Below are 16,315 nucleotides of genomic sequence, written 5' to 3'. Positions count from 1 at the left end.
TCCTAACACATACATTCATCAACCTAACATGTTAACCCCAATTTTTTTTTATCATTGATCCTGAGTACTCAAAGATTTTGTAATTTTTTTTTAGATTGATTATTATTACCATGGATTTTAGATTTTCTGTAAGTTACCAAAGTGATACCTTTGCAACTAGTTTAGACTATGAGAACACTCAGTCCTTTTTTATTGTCATCTAGAAATGCATACATGCATTAAGAAATGATACAATGTTTCTCTGGAGTGATATCACAGAAAATAGGACAAACCAAAGACTAAAACTGACAGAACCACATAATTATAACATATAGTTACAGCAGTGCAAAGCAATACCATAATTTGATGAAGAACAAACCATGGGTATGGTAAAAAAAAAGTCTCTAAGTCCCCGAGTCGATCGACTCCCGAGTCCCTGATAGCAGGCAGCAAAAGGGAGAAACTCCCTGCCATAAACCTCCAGGCACCATCAACTTGCCGATGCCTTGGAAGCAGCCAACACTGAGGCCGTCCGTCCGAAAACTTTGAGCCTCCGACCAGCCCCTCCGATACAGCCTCCCAAGCGCCATCCTCTGCCGAGCGCCTTTGACCTCGCCCTGGCCGCTGAAACAAGCAAAACCAAGGATTCGGGGCCTTCAGCTCCAGAGATTCTGGTTACCACACAGTAGCAGCGGCAGCGAAGCAGGCATTTCAGAAGTTTTCCAGATGTTCCTCCGTACTCTCACATCTGTCTCCAACAAATCAGAATTGTGCACGGTCCCCTACTTGACAGATTACAGATATCATTCACCAGAGAGGCCACGCGCGCTGCCATCATGCTGCCATCTTCTCCTCCGCCATTTTCTCGGCAATCTAAGATTTACTTGGAATTGGGGCTCAGGTTTCATTTTTGTTCACGAAACATGGTGATAGCTGTTCAGATACACTTGTAAGAAAGGGCCTGATCAATTCTGACAGACTCCATGGCTGAGTTGTCTACTACAGCGGTTAAAAATAGTGTTTGGAGAGTGTTAGGGGCTGAGGGCCAGTGAAGTGGAAATCAATAGCATATAATTGTTATGAAGACCTTGGCAGAGAACCCCAGCTTTGTCTGAATCTTTTGTGACCATTAAGACACTTGATTTTCTTTGTTAAAGTACCTCAGAAAATCTCTTGGTCATTCAAGATTGGAATAGCTTGATGGAGTACAGGTGCATTAGCGTTGACAATTTGTAGATAACCTTTGCTCAGATTCATATTACAGGGGCTAGGATGCTAATCCCCTTACACAGCTTTTCAAGCAACTGTTTTTGGTCAGCTCTTAGTGGCAGACATACTAACATACTTCGATTGGATATTGGGTGCAAGAGCTCCCAAAGGAAGCCTGATTTTTCTCTTTTTTTTTGTGTGCAGGGGAGGGGATTTTGGGGCTCGAGGTGCTCAAATTTTCTTTTGTGTGTGTGGAGAGGAGGGATTTTGCAGATTGATGATTGTGATGCCATTCTTTTCCTTCTTGGTTTTGTGGCTATCGGAAGTTGCATACTTTGATAATAGATGAACTTTTGAACCTTTGAAATGGCAGCTCACCCTAATATGTTGCACCCAAAAAAGTGAGCGAAATGATCCTCCTCCAGTGCACCTTGAATATGGAAACATAAGGAATTATAACTTGGATTCACTGCTGCCCTTGGTTAACATGGCATGTACTCATTGCAAATAAAATTAAGCATTGCATACCAATGCTATCATCTGAATAAAATTGATAGCCCCATTACTGACATTAACTATTTTTAAATATTTATAATCCTAGGAGATATTTGGTAAAGGTTGAAAAGGCCTTTGAGGCACACTTTATCAGGAGTCTGACATGGTGGTCCACAGGCGGGGCCTTGCCTTCCATAGCCTGTAGTCTGGTTAGCACCCATGGAATGTGCCTTCCTCATGGGTCAGCTGCTGCACTGATGCTACTTAGCAGCTGGGAGTTGTGCAGCTGCAGGATGTGGTGCAATTCCAAGGTCAACACTGGAGTCCTGTTTAAGGTGTGAGCTATCTTGAGTAGAATTCAGGCTTGTATTTATAATTTCGATGATAATGATACACACAGACATGAGCTACTTTCCTTTATACACACATTGCAATGTATATAGCAGTCTCTGGAAAGTGAATACTGCAAACATAAGAAGGTTAGGGGAAGAGTGGGCAAGGAATGAAGATTTTGATCAAGAGTTTGCCGTTGAAAAATTGAGTAGTCTATTAGTCTTAAGGTGCTGTGTACTGATGACCGAAGACTAAATAGCACAACAGTGTTCCTTAGTGAATAAAGTTAGACAAGTGAGTGAGTTCTGATCAGGGAATGGGAGAGGACAGTTTGGTAGATAAGTGAGCAAAATGGTGGGAGGGGTTTGAATGCTGAAGTCGGAGTGAGGATCAGTAGGGAAAGATGGGCATAAGACTCTGTAGAGTTGGTCAGTATTAGTTTTACAAGGTGTTTTTTGAAGGTTTTTTGGTTTTTTTTGTCACTCTGCACACTGGGTGGTCACACTTGATGGTCTTATTTATGGATTCTTTTGGGTTTGTTTGCTTTGTGGCTGCTCAAAGCGGTAATGTATATCCTTTGATAATAAATGTACTTTGAACTTTGAATCTGTAACCAACAGAGGAGCATGAAAACCAAAATGATTGCCTGGTTGCGAATACAAATTGATCATGCGGCTAAGCAAATAACACTTTTCTCTCCCCTTTCTTTCTTTCTCTCTTTCTCCGCCTTCCAGTATTCTGCGTACAAACAATTTTCCTTATTTCTCAATCTGTTAATGATGTTGTGTCAAAATAATTGATTCAGTGGAAGATTTGAGTATTTGCACTGAAAATGATGTAAGTGAGAGCTGGAAAAAAGATTGGCAAAAGATGTGTTTTTGTGTGATTACAGATTGCAACTACACATTTCATCTGCTATCTTCTGTGGATAATTTATAGACTTCTTCTGCTGTTGTACATAGTCAGCCTTAGAAATATTCACTGGCACTTCCTGACTGACAAATTTTACTCACATTGACTACATGCTTATGATATTTATTATTTCATTTACTGATTTATAGTTGCTTTCTGAATATGTCACACAATCAATCAATTGTAAATTTAGATTGGTAGCAAGGTGTACTTAATATACAGTATAACATACCCTATGCACCTCCTAGCAAATTAATCATGGTAAATCAGAAAATTGGGGGTTTTAAATAGAAGGAAATTGAATACCATAAATTAACCTGCAATGACCACCAAATCAAATTATTGATGGAGTAATACAAGGTTACCTCAGATCTTTATTGTACTCAAGAATTTTATGCATTGCAAGGGGTTCATTTCTAAAGCACCAACTTTGTTGCAAAATACTGCAAGATACTCTACAAGAGCATTAGAAATAAAAAACAAATTGACAAGTGTACAAAGAAAAATAATAGGAATAATGATCAGTTGCTTGGGTCATAAAGTAGGTCAGTAAGGAGCATCATCATTGTTAAAGAAGAGGTACAGAGGTAAATACGTTCATGAAGGGAACACCAAAGGAAGCACTTAAAAGTCTGGGAATGAACTACAGTGCCTATAAAAAGTATTCACCCCCCCCAGCCCCCGGCAGTTTTCATATTTTATTTTACATCATTGAATCACAGTAGATTTAATTTGGTTTTTGACACAGGCCAACGGAAAATGACTCTTTTGTGTCAAAGTGAAAATGATCTCTACAAAGTGATCTAAATTTATTACAAATATAAATACCAAATAACCGATTGTATAAGTATTCACCCCTTCAAGTCAGTATTTAGTAGATGCACCTTTGGCAGTATTACAGCCTTGAGTCTGTGTGGATAGGTCTCTATCAGCTTGGCACAATTGGACACTGCCATTTTTCTCCATCCTTCTTTACAAGACTGCTCAAGCTCTGTCAGATTGCATGGGGATCGTGAGTGAACAGCCCTTTTCAAGTCCAGCCACATATTCTCATTTGGATGAGTTCTGGACTCTGATATGACCACTCCAGGACATTAACTTTGTTGTTTTTAAGCCATTCCCGTGTGGCTTTGGCTTTATATTTAGTTGTTGAAAACAAATCTGCTCCCAAGTTGCAATTACCTTGCAGAATGCATCAACTTTTCCTCTAGGATTTCCCTGTATTTTACTGCATTCATTTTACCTTCTACCTTCATAAGCCTTCCAGGACCTGCGGCAGTGAAGCATCCCCACAGCATAATGCAGCCACTTACTATGCTTCACGGTAGACGTGATATGTTTTTGATGATGTGCAATGCTTGGCTTATGCCAAACATAGCATTTAGTTTGATGGTCAAAATGCTCTATTTTGACTTCATCCGGACATAGAACCCTCTTCCAGCTGACTTCAAGAGTATCCCACATGCCTTCTGTCAAACTCTAACTGAGATTTCATGTGAGGGTTTTATTCGACAGTGACTTCCTCTTTCCCACTTTCCCATAAAGCTGTGACTGGTGAAGGACCTAGGCAAAAGACGTTGTATGCAAAGTCTCTCCTATCTTAACCACTGAAGCTTGTAACTCTTTCAGAGTTGCCATTGATCTCTTGGTGGCCTCCCTCATTAGTTTCCTTCTTGCACAGTCACTCAGTTTTTGAGGATGGCCTACTCTAGGCAGATCTACAGCTGTGCCATATTCATTCCATTTCTTGATGATTAAATTAGCTGTACTCCAAGGGATATTCAGTGACTTGAAATGATCCTTTCTTTTCTTTTCAAATCTTCTTATTAATATTATCACCCAAAATTAACAAGAGTACATCGAAGTAAGCAACACTTACAATGTCTCAAGAAAAAAAAACATTATTTTAAAGATTGAAAAAATTTTGGTGACAAAAAAAGAGAAAAAAAAAACCCCTACTAAGCAAGAAAAAGCGAGGTTAAAAAAAAACCCATTAGGTGTTCAACCCCAGAGCCATGCGTCATACAAAAAGCTTCTATAGATAAACATCAAACCGCCAGCAAGAAAAAAAATGTACCCAACATTTACAATTAGATCGTGGAGGAAATTTATCAATTAACTCAAATGATAGTAACGAGCAAATGAATGAACCCCATCTTTTCTCAAAATCAAACATAGGTTCAAAGTTTCGACGTCTAATTTTCTTCAAACTAAGACATAGCATCACTTGAGACTTGAAATGTTCTTGTATCCATCTGTTGACTTGTGCTTTTCAATAACCTTTTTGTGGAATTGCTTGAAGTGTTCTTTTGTCTTCATGATGTAGTTTTTGCCAGGATGCTGACTCACCAGCAGTTGGACCTTCCAGATACAGGTGTATTTTTACTATAATCAGTTGAAGCACTTTGACTGCTCTCAGGTCTCCATAAGCATTTACTATTTAACTAAATATGTGACTTCAAAACCAATTGGCCTCACCAGTGATGATTCGGTGTGCCATATTAAAGGGGTAAATACTTAAGTAATTAATTATTTTCTGTTTTATATTTGTAATTAATTTAGATCAATTTGTAGGGATCTGTTTTCACCTTGACACAAGAGAGGCTTTCCCTGTTGATCAGTGTCAAAAAAATCAAATTAAATCCACTGTGATTCAATGTTGTTAATGTCAAATTCAATGTTAAAACAATATACCATGAAAACTTCCAAGGGGGGGTGAATTTAGGCACTGTATATTTAGATAGCTCGGATAGGTACATATGTACATACAAGGCAGGAATAGATCACTTAGGCCACGAAACCTACTTTTCCATTTCATAAGATCATGATTGTGATCTCAATTTCATGTCCTCACCTACAACTAGCAATATTTTATTCCTCCTTTTTTTTCACAGGAATCTGTATCTGTCATAAAATATTCAAAGATGCTTTCCACAAATTTTGAGGACTAGAGTTCCAAAGATTCAAGGTCGCCAAATGAGAAAAAAAAATACCAGCTCAACTCTGTTTTAAATGGATAGTTCCTCTTCTTTAGATAATTACCTCTAGTTAAAGAGAAAAGGTGATGTTTTCTCCACAGACTGATGAACAAATCATACAATAACATAAACAAGTACTATATAGTAATCTGACGGTGGTGAAAATCACACTGCAAACCAGTATGCTATAAATTTGCAATAAAAGCAGAAAATGCCAGTAAGGCAATATCTGCAGAGAATGGAACAAAGGTAATGTCTTAGGTGAAGGACCTTTCAATATGTGTTCGGCAATACTGGGCTAACGGTACCCCAACGGACGTCCTTTTATTCTGAGGTTGTGCCCTCTGGTCCTAGACTCCACCACTCTGCCTATGGAAGCTTGATTTCAACATTGAAGAGAAGTTTGGACAGGTACATGGATGGTAAGGATATGGAAGACTATGGTCCTGGTGCTGGTCTTTGGGAGTAAGCAGTTTAAATGGTTTCTGCTTGGACTAGTTGGGCCAAAGGGCCTGTTTCTGTGCTGTACTTCTCTAAGACTACAGAAAACATCTTCTCCATATCCACTCTAACTAGACCTTTCAATGTTAGATAGACTCCAAACAGCTGCAGGGATGTGGACTACAAATTACAACTGGAAATAGAAAAGGCTTGTCAGAAGGGCAGTGTTATGATAATTGTGGGGGATTTTAACATGCGAGTAGATTGGAAAAATTAGGTTGGCACTGGATCTCAAGAGAGAGAATTTGTAGAATGTCTGCGAGATGGCTTTTTAGAACAGCTTGTTGTTGAGCCCACTAGGGGATCGGCTGTACTGGATTGGGTATTGTGTAATGAACCGGAGGTGATTGGAGAGATTGAGGTGAAGGAACCCTTAGGAGGCAGTGATCATAACATGATTGAGTTCACTGTGAAATTAGAAAAAGAGAAGCCAAAATCTGATGTGTCAGTGTTTCAGTGGAGTAAAGGAAATTACAGTGGCATGAGAGAGGAACTGGCCAAAGTTGACTGGAAAGAGACACTGGCGGGAAAGATGGCAAAGCAGCAGTGGCTGGAGTTTATGCGAAAAATGAAGAATGTGCAAGACAGGTATATTCCAAAAAAGAAGAAATTTTCGAGTGGAAAAAGGATGCAACCGTGGTTGACAAGAGAAGTCAAGGCCAAAGTTAAAGCAAAGGAGAGGGCATACAAGGAAGCAAAAATTAGTGGGAAGACAGAGGAATGGGAAGTTTTTAAAATATTACAAAAGGAAACCAAGAAGGTCATTAAGAGAGAAAAGATTAACTATGAAAGGAAACTAGCAAATAATATCAAAGAGGATACTAAAAGCTTTTTCAAGTATATAAAGAGTAAAAGACAGGTGAGAGTAGATATAGGACTGATTGAAAATGATACTGGAGAAATTGTAATGGGAGATGAGGAGATGGCAGAGGAACTGAACAAGTATTTTGCATCAGTCTTCACTGAGGAAGACAGCAGGATACGGGACACACAAGGGTGGCAGGGAAGAGAAGTGTGCGCAGTCACAATTACGGCAGAGAAAGTACTCAGGAAGCTGAATAGGCTAAAGGTCGATAAATCTCCTGGACCAGATGGAATGCACCCTCGTGTTCTGAAGGAAGTAGCTGTGGAGATTGCGGAAGCATTAGTGATGATCTTTCAAAAGTCGATAGATTCTGGCATGGTTCCGGAAGACTGGAAGATTGCAAATGTCACTCCGCTATTTAAGAAGGGGGCAAGGAAGCAAAAAGGAAATTATAGACCTGTTAGCTTGACGTCGGTGATTGGGAAGTTGTCAAGGATGAGGTTACAGAGTACCTGGAGGCATATGACAAGATAGGCAGAACTCAGCATGGATTCCTTGAAGGAAAATCCTGCCTGACAAACCTATTACAATTTTTTGAGGAAATTACCAGTAGGCTAGACAAGGGAGATGCAGTGGATGTTGTATATTTGGATTTTCAGAAGGCCTTTGACAAGGTGCCACACATGATGCTACTTAACAAGATAAGAGCCCATGGAATTACAGGAAAGTTACATATGTGGATAGAGCGTTGGCTGATTGGCAGGAAACTGAGAGTGGGAATAAAGGGATACTATTCTGGTTGGCTGCTGGTTACCAGTGGTGTTCCACAGGGATCAGTGTTGGGGCCGCTTCTTTTTACATTGTACATCAACGATCTGGATTATGGAATAGATGGCTTTGTGGCTAAGTTTGCTGACAATACGAAGATAGGTGGAGGGGCCGGTAGTGCTGAGGAAACGGAGAGTCTGCAGAGAGACTTGGATAGATTGGAAGAATGGGCAGAGAAGTGGCAAATGAAGTGCAATGTTGGAAAGTGTATGGTTATGCACTTTGGCAGAAAAAATAAACGGACAGACTATTACTTAAATGGGGAAAGAATTCAAAGTTCTGAGATGCAACGGGACTTGGGAGTCCTCGTACAGGATTCCCTTAAAGTTAACCTCCAGGTTGAGTCAGTAATGAAGAAGGCGAATGCAATGTTGGTATTCATTTCTAGAGGAATAGAGTATAGGAGCAGGGATGTGATGTTGAGGCTCTATAAGGCACTGGTGAGACCTCACGGAGTACTGTGGGCAGTTTTGGTCTCCTTATTTAAGAAGGATGTGCTGACGTTGGAGAGGGTACAGAGAAGATTCATGAAAATGATTCCGGGAATGAGAGGGTTAACATATGAGGAATGTTTGTCCGCTCTTGGACTGTATTCCTTGGAGTTTAGAAGAATGAGGGGAGACCTCATAGAAACATTTCGAATGTTAAAAGGCATGGACAGAGTGGATGTGGCAAAGTTGTTTCCCATGATGGGGGAGTCTAGTACGAGAGGGCATGACTTCAGGATTGAAGGGCACCCTTTCAGAACAGAAATGCGAAGAAATTTTTTTAGTCAGAGGGTGGTGAATCTATGGAATTTGTTGCCACGGGCAGCAGTGGAGGCCAAGTCATTGGGTGTATTTAAGGCAGAGATTGATAGGTATCTGAGTAGCCAGGGCATCAAAGGTTATGGTGAGAAGGCGGGGCTGTGGGACTAAATAGGATAAAATGGATCAGCTCATGATAAAATGGAGGAGCAGACTCGATGGGCCAAATGGCCTACTTCTGCTCCTTTGTCTTATGGTCTTATGGTCTTATGGACATCAATGAGATTCAGGCCCAGAGCCTCCAAATATTCCTCACTGGAGCACCTTCAATAACTCCAAAAGACTGAGGTTGGGTAAAACATTGAAAGGTTTTTATTCGCTGTACAATACGACCTCCATGGTGAGTGTCTGCCCCCAGATTGAGGGGGAGGGGCAAGGTGAAACACCTTTATGTAGGAATCTGTGTGAGGAGCCAAAGGAGCAGTCAGCAGAGGGGTGTGTCCAGACAGTTAACCCAGTTACAACATATATATGGTTTACCACATTCACCCTTCCTTTTTTTTTTAAAAAAGAGTCCTGCGGGGTGAAGTGACTGACAATATTTACAAGAAGTATATTTACAGGTTAAGTCTCTCAGGCGGTCGAGTCCGTCGCTGTGATCGACGTAGCACCGGCGGTGATTGCACCGGCGATGGCGGTTGTACTGGCTCCGGCCTGACTTCAGGTGCCAGCACGTTAGGCGTCGGTGATCCCTCGTGCGTATGCGTCGCACCCGGTATGGGAGTGTCGTGTGATGTCTGTATAGGGTTGGGGTGCACGGTGTCTTGTAGGTACATACATTGGTGCGTACGGGGTCAATAGTCACCACGGAGTGTTCAGGGTAGGGGCCCGGTGCTTCTGCGGGCGCCAGGTCCCGGATGGAGACCGTGTCCTCCCGCCCATCAGGTAAAACCACGTAGGCGTACTGGGGATTCGCATGAAGTAAGTGAACCCTCTCGACCATCGGTGAGTATTTATCGCTCCTCGCATGTTTCCGGAGCAGCACTGGCCCCGGGCACGTCAGCCAAGTTGGCGGGGTGGTCCCAGCGGTCGACTTTCTGGAAAATGAAAAGAGCTGCTCATGAGGGGTGGCATTGGTGGACGTGCATAACAGGGAGCGGATGGAGTGGAGTGCCTCGGGAAGGACCTCCTGCCAGCGGGAGACCAGCAGTCCCTTTGACCTGAGGGCTAAGAGTGTGGCTTTCCACACCGTGCCATTCTCCTTCTCCACCTGTCCATTCCCCCGGGGATTATAGCTCGCGGTTCTACTAGTTGCAATTCCCCTCGCCAGCAGGTATTGGCGCAGCTCGTCACTCATAAATGAAGACCCTCTGTCACTGTGGATATAGCATGGGTATCTGAACAGAGTGAAGAGCTTGCGCAGGGCTTTTATAACTGACGTGGTAGTGGTGTCGGGGCAGGGGATGGCGAAGGGGAACCGCGAGTACTTATCGATTACGTTAAGAAAGTACACATTGCAGTCGGTGGAGGGAAGGGGGCCCTTAAAGTCGACACTCAGTCGCTCAAAGGGTTGGGTGGCCTTGATGAGTTGTGCCTTTTCGGGTCGGTAGAAGTGCGGTTTGCACTCTGCGCAGACTTGGCAGTCCCTGGTCATTGTCCTGATCTCCTCAAGGGAGTAAGGCAGGTTCCGGGCTTTCACGAAGTGGAAAAGCCGGGTGACCCCCGGGTGTCAAAGATCTACATGTAGGGCATATAGCCAGTCAATCTGCGCACTGGCGCACGTTCCCCGGGATAGGGCATCGGAGGACTCATTGAGGTTCCCAGGCATGTACATGATGTCATAGTTGTAGGTGGAGAGTTCGATTCTCCACCTCAAAATTTTATCATTTTTGATTTTGCCCCGCTGTTGGTTATTAAACATGAATGTGACTGAGTGCTGATCAGTTAGCAGGGTGAACCTTTTGCCAGCGAGATAGTGCCTCCAGTGCCTAACAGCTTCCACTATGGCCTGGGCCTCTTTCTCCACTGCGGAGTGCCGAAGTTCAGGGTCTTGAAGTGTACGGGAGAAGAACGCCACTGGTCTTCCCGCCTGGTTGAGGGTGGCAGCCAGTGCAAAGTCGGAGGCGTCACTCTCTACTTGGAAGGAAATGGCCTCATCCACCGCATGCATTGCTGCTTTGGCAACATCCCCTTTTATGTGGCTGAAGGCCGTGCGGGCCTCGGCTGAGAAGGGGAATGTGGTGGACTTGATCAGGGGGCAGGCCTTGTTTCCGCAGTTAGAGACCCATTGGGCATAATATGAAAAGAAGCCCAGGCACCTTTTGAGGGCTCTGAGGGTGTTGGGAAGAGGGAGTTCCAACAGGGGGTGCATACGGTCGGGGTCAGGGCCAATGACTCCATTCTCCACGACACACCCAAGGATAGCAAGTCGGGTGGTTCCGAACACACACTTGTCCTTGTTATAGGTGAGATTGAAAGCTTTGGCCGCTTGGAGAAATTCTTTTTTTTTTAATACAAAATTCTTTATTACAAATGTCGGTGCTATACAATATTTACAAACCCAGTGACTAACATATTTACTACACTACAAACAGACAATACATCTTAAACCAATATATTGCCATCCTCATCAATGATGGCATTTACACCCCGCGGAGCCCAACGGTCCCGGAACACCTCTACGGTCGCCGTGGACTGTGCGTATTCCTTTTCAATGTTCACCCGGGCACGAACATACCCCCTAAACATAGCCAGGCAGTCCGCCCGGGTAGAACCTCCTGCCACCCTTTTCCAGGAGCCACGGATGGCAATTTTCGCCAGCCCCAGGAGCAAGTTGACAAGGACATCCTCATCCCTCTGTGCCCCCCTCCTTACTGGATGACCATATATAAATAGGGTGGGACTGAAATGCAACCAGAAGGCGAGAAGCAGCCCACGCAAAAACGCGAAAAGGGGCTGCAGCCTCACACACTCCACGTACATGTGGTACACGGTCTCCTCCAGCCCGCAGAAGTGACACGCGGCTGGGAGATCCGTGTACAGACTAAAGAACTTATTGCAGGGCACCGCTTTATGCAGCACCCTCCAGCCGAGATCCCCAAGGTGCATGGGGAGGACTCCCTTGTAAAGGGACTTCCATTGGGGACCCCCCTCACCTCCAGGTGGAAAGACCGACCGCCATGGCGTGTCGGGACGGTGGACAAAGGCTAGGAAGTGGAGGGTGTGGAGCAGCAGCCCATAAAGGTACCTCCTGCCTGCATCCCTGAATGGGATTGTGGGTGTCGATGAAAGACGGCTCAAGTTGTGTGGATTCGTCTCTCGGGTAAGGCTGCGGGGCCTGGGCCCGACGAGCAGCTCAGCTTGAGTCGATCCACACACCTGAGCTGCACCGACATCCGCTGAGGCAGGGCAAGGGTCGGCCAGGACCCCGCCCTCTGCCAGAGGAGGGGATTCCCGGCCTGAGGCAACCATGTTCCAGACTCTCAGTAGGTCCTGATAGAAGCCGGGCAGCCTCTGCAAAGCAGCACGGCTGACGCCTGCCGGTGGTAGCTGCATATCTTCGTGAAGGCAGCAGCCCCTCCGGAGGAAGAAAGTCGCCAACACGTGCCACCTGGGAGGGCGCTCGGCGTACAGGAACCTCTGCAGAGTCCTGAGGCGGAGAGCCGCCAGTCGTGTGCGTACACACACCAGCGACTGTCCGCCCTCTCCTACTGGGAGACTCAGAACCGCTGCAGAGACCCAGTGTTTCCTGTTTCCCCAGAAGAAGTCCACCAGCTTCCTCTGCATTCTCGCAACAAAAGGGGCAGGGGGGGCCAAGGTGACCATCCGGTACCACAACATGGAGGCCACCAGCTGGTTTATGACCACCACCCTGCCTCGATAGGAAAGCACCCTGAGAAGGCCTGACCAGCGCCCTAGCCGGGCCATGACCTTTGTCTCCAGGTCCTGCCAGTTCGCCAGCCAGGTCTCCCCAGAAGGACTCAAGTAGACTCCCAGATAGAGGAGACGTCACGTGCTCCACACAAAAGCTCTCATCTCCTCCGGCAGGGAGTCCACCTGCCACTGACCCACTAAGAGTCCGGAACATTTCGCCCAGTTGATCCTGGCGGAGGATGCCGCCGAGAAAACATCTTGGCACTCGCGCATCCTCCGCAGGTCACAGGGGTCTGTCATCATGAGGAGTACGTCATCGGTGTAGGCCGAGAGGACGACCCTCATGTCCGGTTCGCGCAGAACCAGACCTGTCAGCCTTCGCCGAAGAAGGCCGAGGAATGGCTCGACACAGATCGCATACAGTTGACCGGACATGGGGCACCCTTGACGCACTCCTCTTCGGAAGTGGATAGGTCCTGTCAGTGATCCGTTGATCTTAACTAGGCACTCTGCGGCAGAGTACAGGAGCCGAACTCGGGCCACAAAGTGTGGTCCGAGCCCGAAAGCCTGCAGGGTGCCCAGCAGGAAACTGTGGTCCACCCGGTCAAACGCCTTCTCCTGGTCAAGAGAAAGAAACGCTGCCGGGGTCCCAGTCTCCTGGAGCAGGTGGATCAGGTCCCGTACTAGGTGGACATTGTCCTGGATGGAGCGGCCCGGGACCGTGTAAGATTGGTCAGGATGGACCACCTGTCCAATTACCGAACCCAGACGGTTGGCCATTGCCCGGGCGAAGATCTTGTAGTCCGCGCACAAGAGGGAGACCGGCCGCCAGTTCTTTAGCAGGCGGAGGTCTCCCTTCTTGGGCAGTAGGACCACAACAGCTCTTCGCCATGAGAGGGGCATTTCTCCGGTGGCTAGGCTCTCCCCTAGGACAAGGCTGTAATCATCCCCCAGGACATCCCAAAAAGCCTGATAAAACTCAACACTCAGTCCATCCAAACCAGGGGACTTGCCCCTCCGGATTTGCCGAAGGGCAGTGGACAGCTCCTCCCGAGTCAGGGGGGCATCCAGACGCACTGCATCCTCTGGACTGACCTTAGGCAAATCCTTCCAGACCTCATTGCACGCCTCCGCATTTGACGGATCAGGCGAGAATAAGGACCGATAGAATGAACGGACCTCGTTGTTAATTCCATCAGGGTCCGTGATGGAGGAGCCATCGGCAGCCAGCAATTCCACTAGCTGCTTTTGAACTCCCCGCCACCTCTCCAACGAGTAGAAGAAGGGTGAGCCACGGTCCAAATCCTGCAGCATTTGGATCCGTGACCTCACGTACGCACCTTGGGACTGCTGAAGCTGCAAGTCCCTTAGTGCGTCCTTCTTCTCCTGGTATTCCTGCCACAGCTGCTGGTCTCCAGTGGTCGGACCGAGGCGGGACTCCAGGTCAAGCAACGCTCTCTCAAGCCGCTCAATCTCAGAGCCCCGCCCTTTGGTCGACCCCCTAGTGTACTCCCGACATAAAAACCGGATGTGGGCTTTGCCCACATCCCACCATAGCCGTAGGGAGCAGAACTCTCTCCGCCTCTCCTTCCAGGAGACCCAGAACGCTCGGAACGAATCCCGGAAACGGCTGTCCTCCAGCAGCCGGTTGTTAAAATGCCAATACCCGGATCCCACCCGAGGGTGTAGTGGAATAAATTCCATCCACACAAGGTGATGATCCGAGCACGACACTGGCCGCATGGAGGACGCCGACACGCGGGAGGCGTAGGCCCGAGAGATGTAAATGCGGTCTATCCTGGAACCTCCTTCTCTAGACCTTCTCGAGAAGGCGCTAGAGTTGGGGTGAAAATTCCGCCAGCTGTCCACCAAGTCAAAGGAGCCGACTAGCTCCTTTAACTTTTTTGCTGATGCTGGGTCGCGTTGGAGGCCCGAACGGTCCTCCGCCTCGAGGGTACAATTGAAATCTCCCCCGAGGATTACGCAGTCCCCAGGATCGATGGAGCTCAGCAGGGTGGACAGCTGACAGAATAGGCGCGTCTGCATCACACCGCGCCTGGGAGCGTACACATTGATAAAATGCAATGGTACGCCATCCAGGCGCACAACCAGGTGGAGCAGACGGCCGGGCACAACGTCTTGGACTCTTTCAACTACTAACTGGAAGGTCGGGGCCAACAGGATCGCCACCCCGCTAGAAATGGAGCTGAGGTGGCTCATGTAGACCCCGCCCTGCCACTCCAGGAGCCAAGCAGACTCGTCCCCAGGGATGGTATGGGTTTCCTGCGAGGTTGTTGTCATGATCCTGCAGGTCGTGACCGCAGATGGTGATGTGATCCAGATATGGTAACGTGGCCTTCATTTGGTACTGGTCCACCATCCGGTCAATTTCCCTCTGGAAGACAGATACACCATTCGTGACACGGAGGGGGACGTGCAGGAATTGATAAAGCCTGCCGTCCGCCTCGATGGTGGTGTAAGGGTGGTCCTCCCGGTGGATGGGGAGCTGATAGTAAGCAGAGTTTAGGTCTATAGTCGAGTACACCTTGTACTGTGCTATCTGATTGACCATATCCGCGATGCGGGGTAGAGGGTACGCGTCGAGCTGCGTGAACCTATTGATGGTCTGGCTATAGTCCACGACCATCCTATTCTTCTCCCCGTTCCGAACAAAGACCACCTGCGCCCTCCAAGGACTTGTGCTTGCCTCAATGACCCCCTCCCTGAGCAGCCGCTGCACCTCCGACTTGATGAAAGCTCTGTTCCCCGTGCTGTACCTCCTGCTTTTAGTTGCCACAGGTTTACAGTCGGGGGTCAGGTTGGCGAACAGCGGTGGGGGAGGGATCCTGAGGGTGGAGAGGCCGCAGGTGGCGTCGGTAGTGCGACAGTTGGCATGATGTTGGGTGGGATGCACGGGTCGGTGTGTGTGTGTGCTCAGTAGCGGGGTACGTGACATTTCTCTACAAAACAGGGGATTTATGACAGTAATTGGCGGGAGGGGCCCATCATACTTCATTGTCACGCTTTTCAGGTGGCTCTGGAAGTCGAGCCCCAATAGCACAGGGGCACACAGTTGAGGCATAACCAGTAACGTAAAGTCTCGATATTCTGTGACCTGCCCCACTAGTGTCGCTACACAATCCCCCCCGGATGTCTGTTGTATGCGACCCGGAAGCCATGGTGACCCTCTGATTTACCGGCCGTATCACGAATCCGCAATGCTGCACCGTGAGCGGGTGGATAAAACTCTCCGTGCTGCCTGTGTCAAACAGGCAGCTTGTCCTGCACCCCTCCACCAGGATGTCCATCATTGACCTTGCTAGCTGGTGGGGAGCGCTTTGGTCGAGGGTCACGGAAGCCAGGGTTGGGTTGCTATCTTGGTCCGGTGCCGTGGGGTGCCCCGTGAGCACCCGTTGGTCGTAGGCGGTGGGAGGTGGCACCGACCAAGATGGCCACCCCCATGTCTCTCACGTGGAGGCAGCGTGCAGGGAAGTTGGCGGGCCCCATGTCTCGCCCGTGGAGGCAGTGTGCAGGGAAGGTGGCGGCAGGCAAGATGGCGACCCCCACGTCTCGCATGCGGCGCTGCTCGATCCCGCTCACGGTTTGGACTTACAGACCTTGGCGAAGTGGCCCTTCTTTCTGCAGCTGGAGCAGGT

At 47.4% G+C, this 16,315-nt stretch overlaps 1 protein-coding gene across 3 annotated transcripts in view; it reads right to left on the bottom strand.

Moving 5' to 3' along the window:
* LOC134355517 (chemokine-like protein TAFA-5) overlaps nt 1–16,315 on the bottom strand; it is a 421,627-nt gene that overhangs the window by 73,991 nt on the left and 331,321 nt on the right. Inside the window, exon 4 of one of the 3 annotated variants that reach the window (XM_063065507.1) lies at nt 8,460–9,883. The exons of the other annotated variants lie outside the window; for them this stretch is intronic. Within the exon in view, the coding sequence (XP_062921577.1) occupies nt 9,800–9,883 (84 nt within the window). The 3' untranslated portion in view covers nt 8,460–9,799. Of the gene's footprint in view, nt 1–8,459; nt 9,884–16,315 lie in introns of those variants that run through there. 3 annotated transcript variants of the gene reach the window in all.

The sequence above is a fragment of the Mobula hypostoma genome, chromosome 13 (genome assembly GCF_963921235.1).
Source record: "Mobula hypostoma chromosome 13, sMobHyp1.1, whole genome shotgun sequence".
NCBI lineage: Eukaryota > Metazoa > Chordata > Chondrichthyes > Myliobatiformes > Myliobatidae > Mobula > Mobula hypostoma.
The sequence above is the reverse complement of the archived record's forward strand: the minus strand, read 5'-3'. Positions and strand labels throughout refer to the sequence as shown.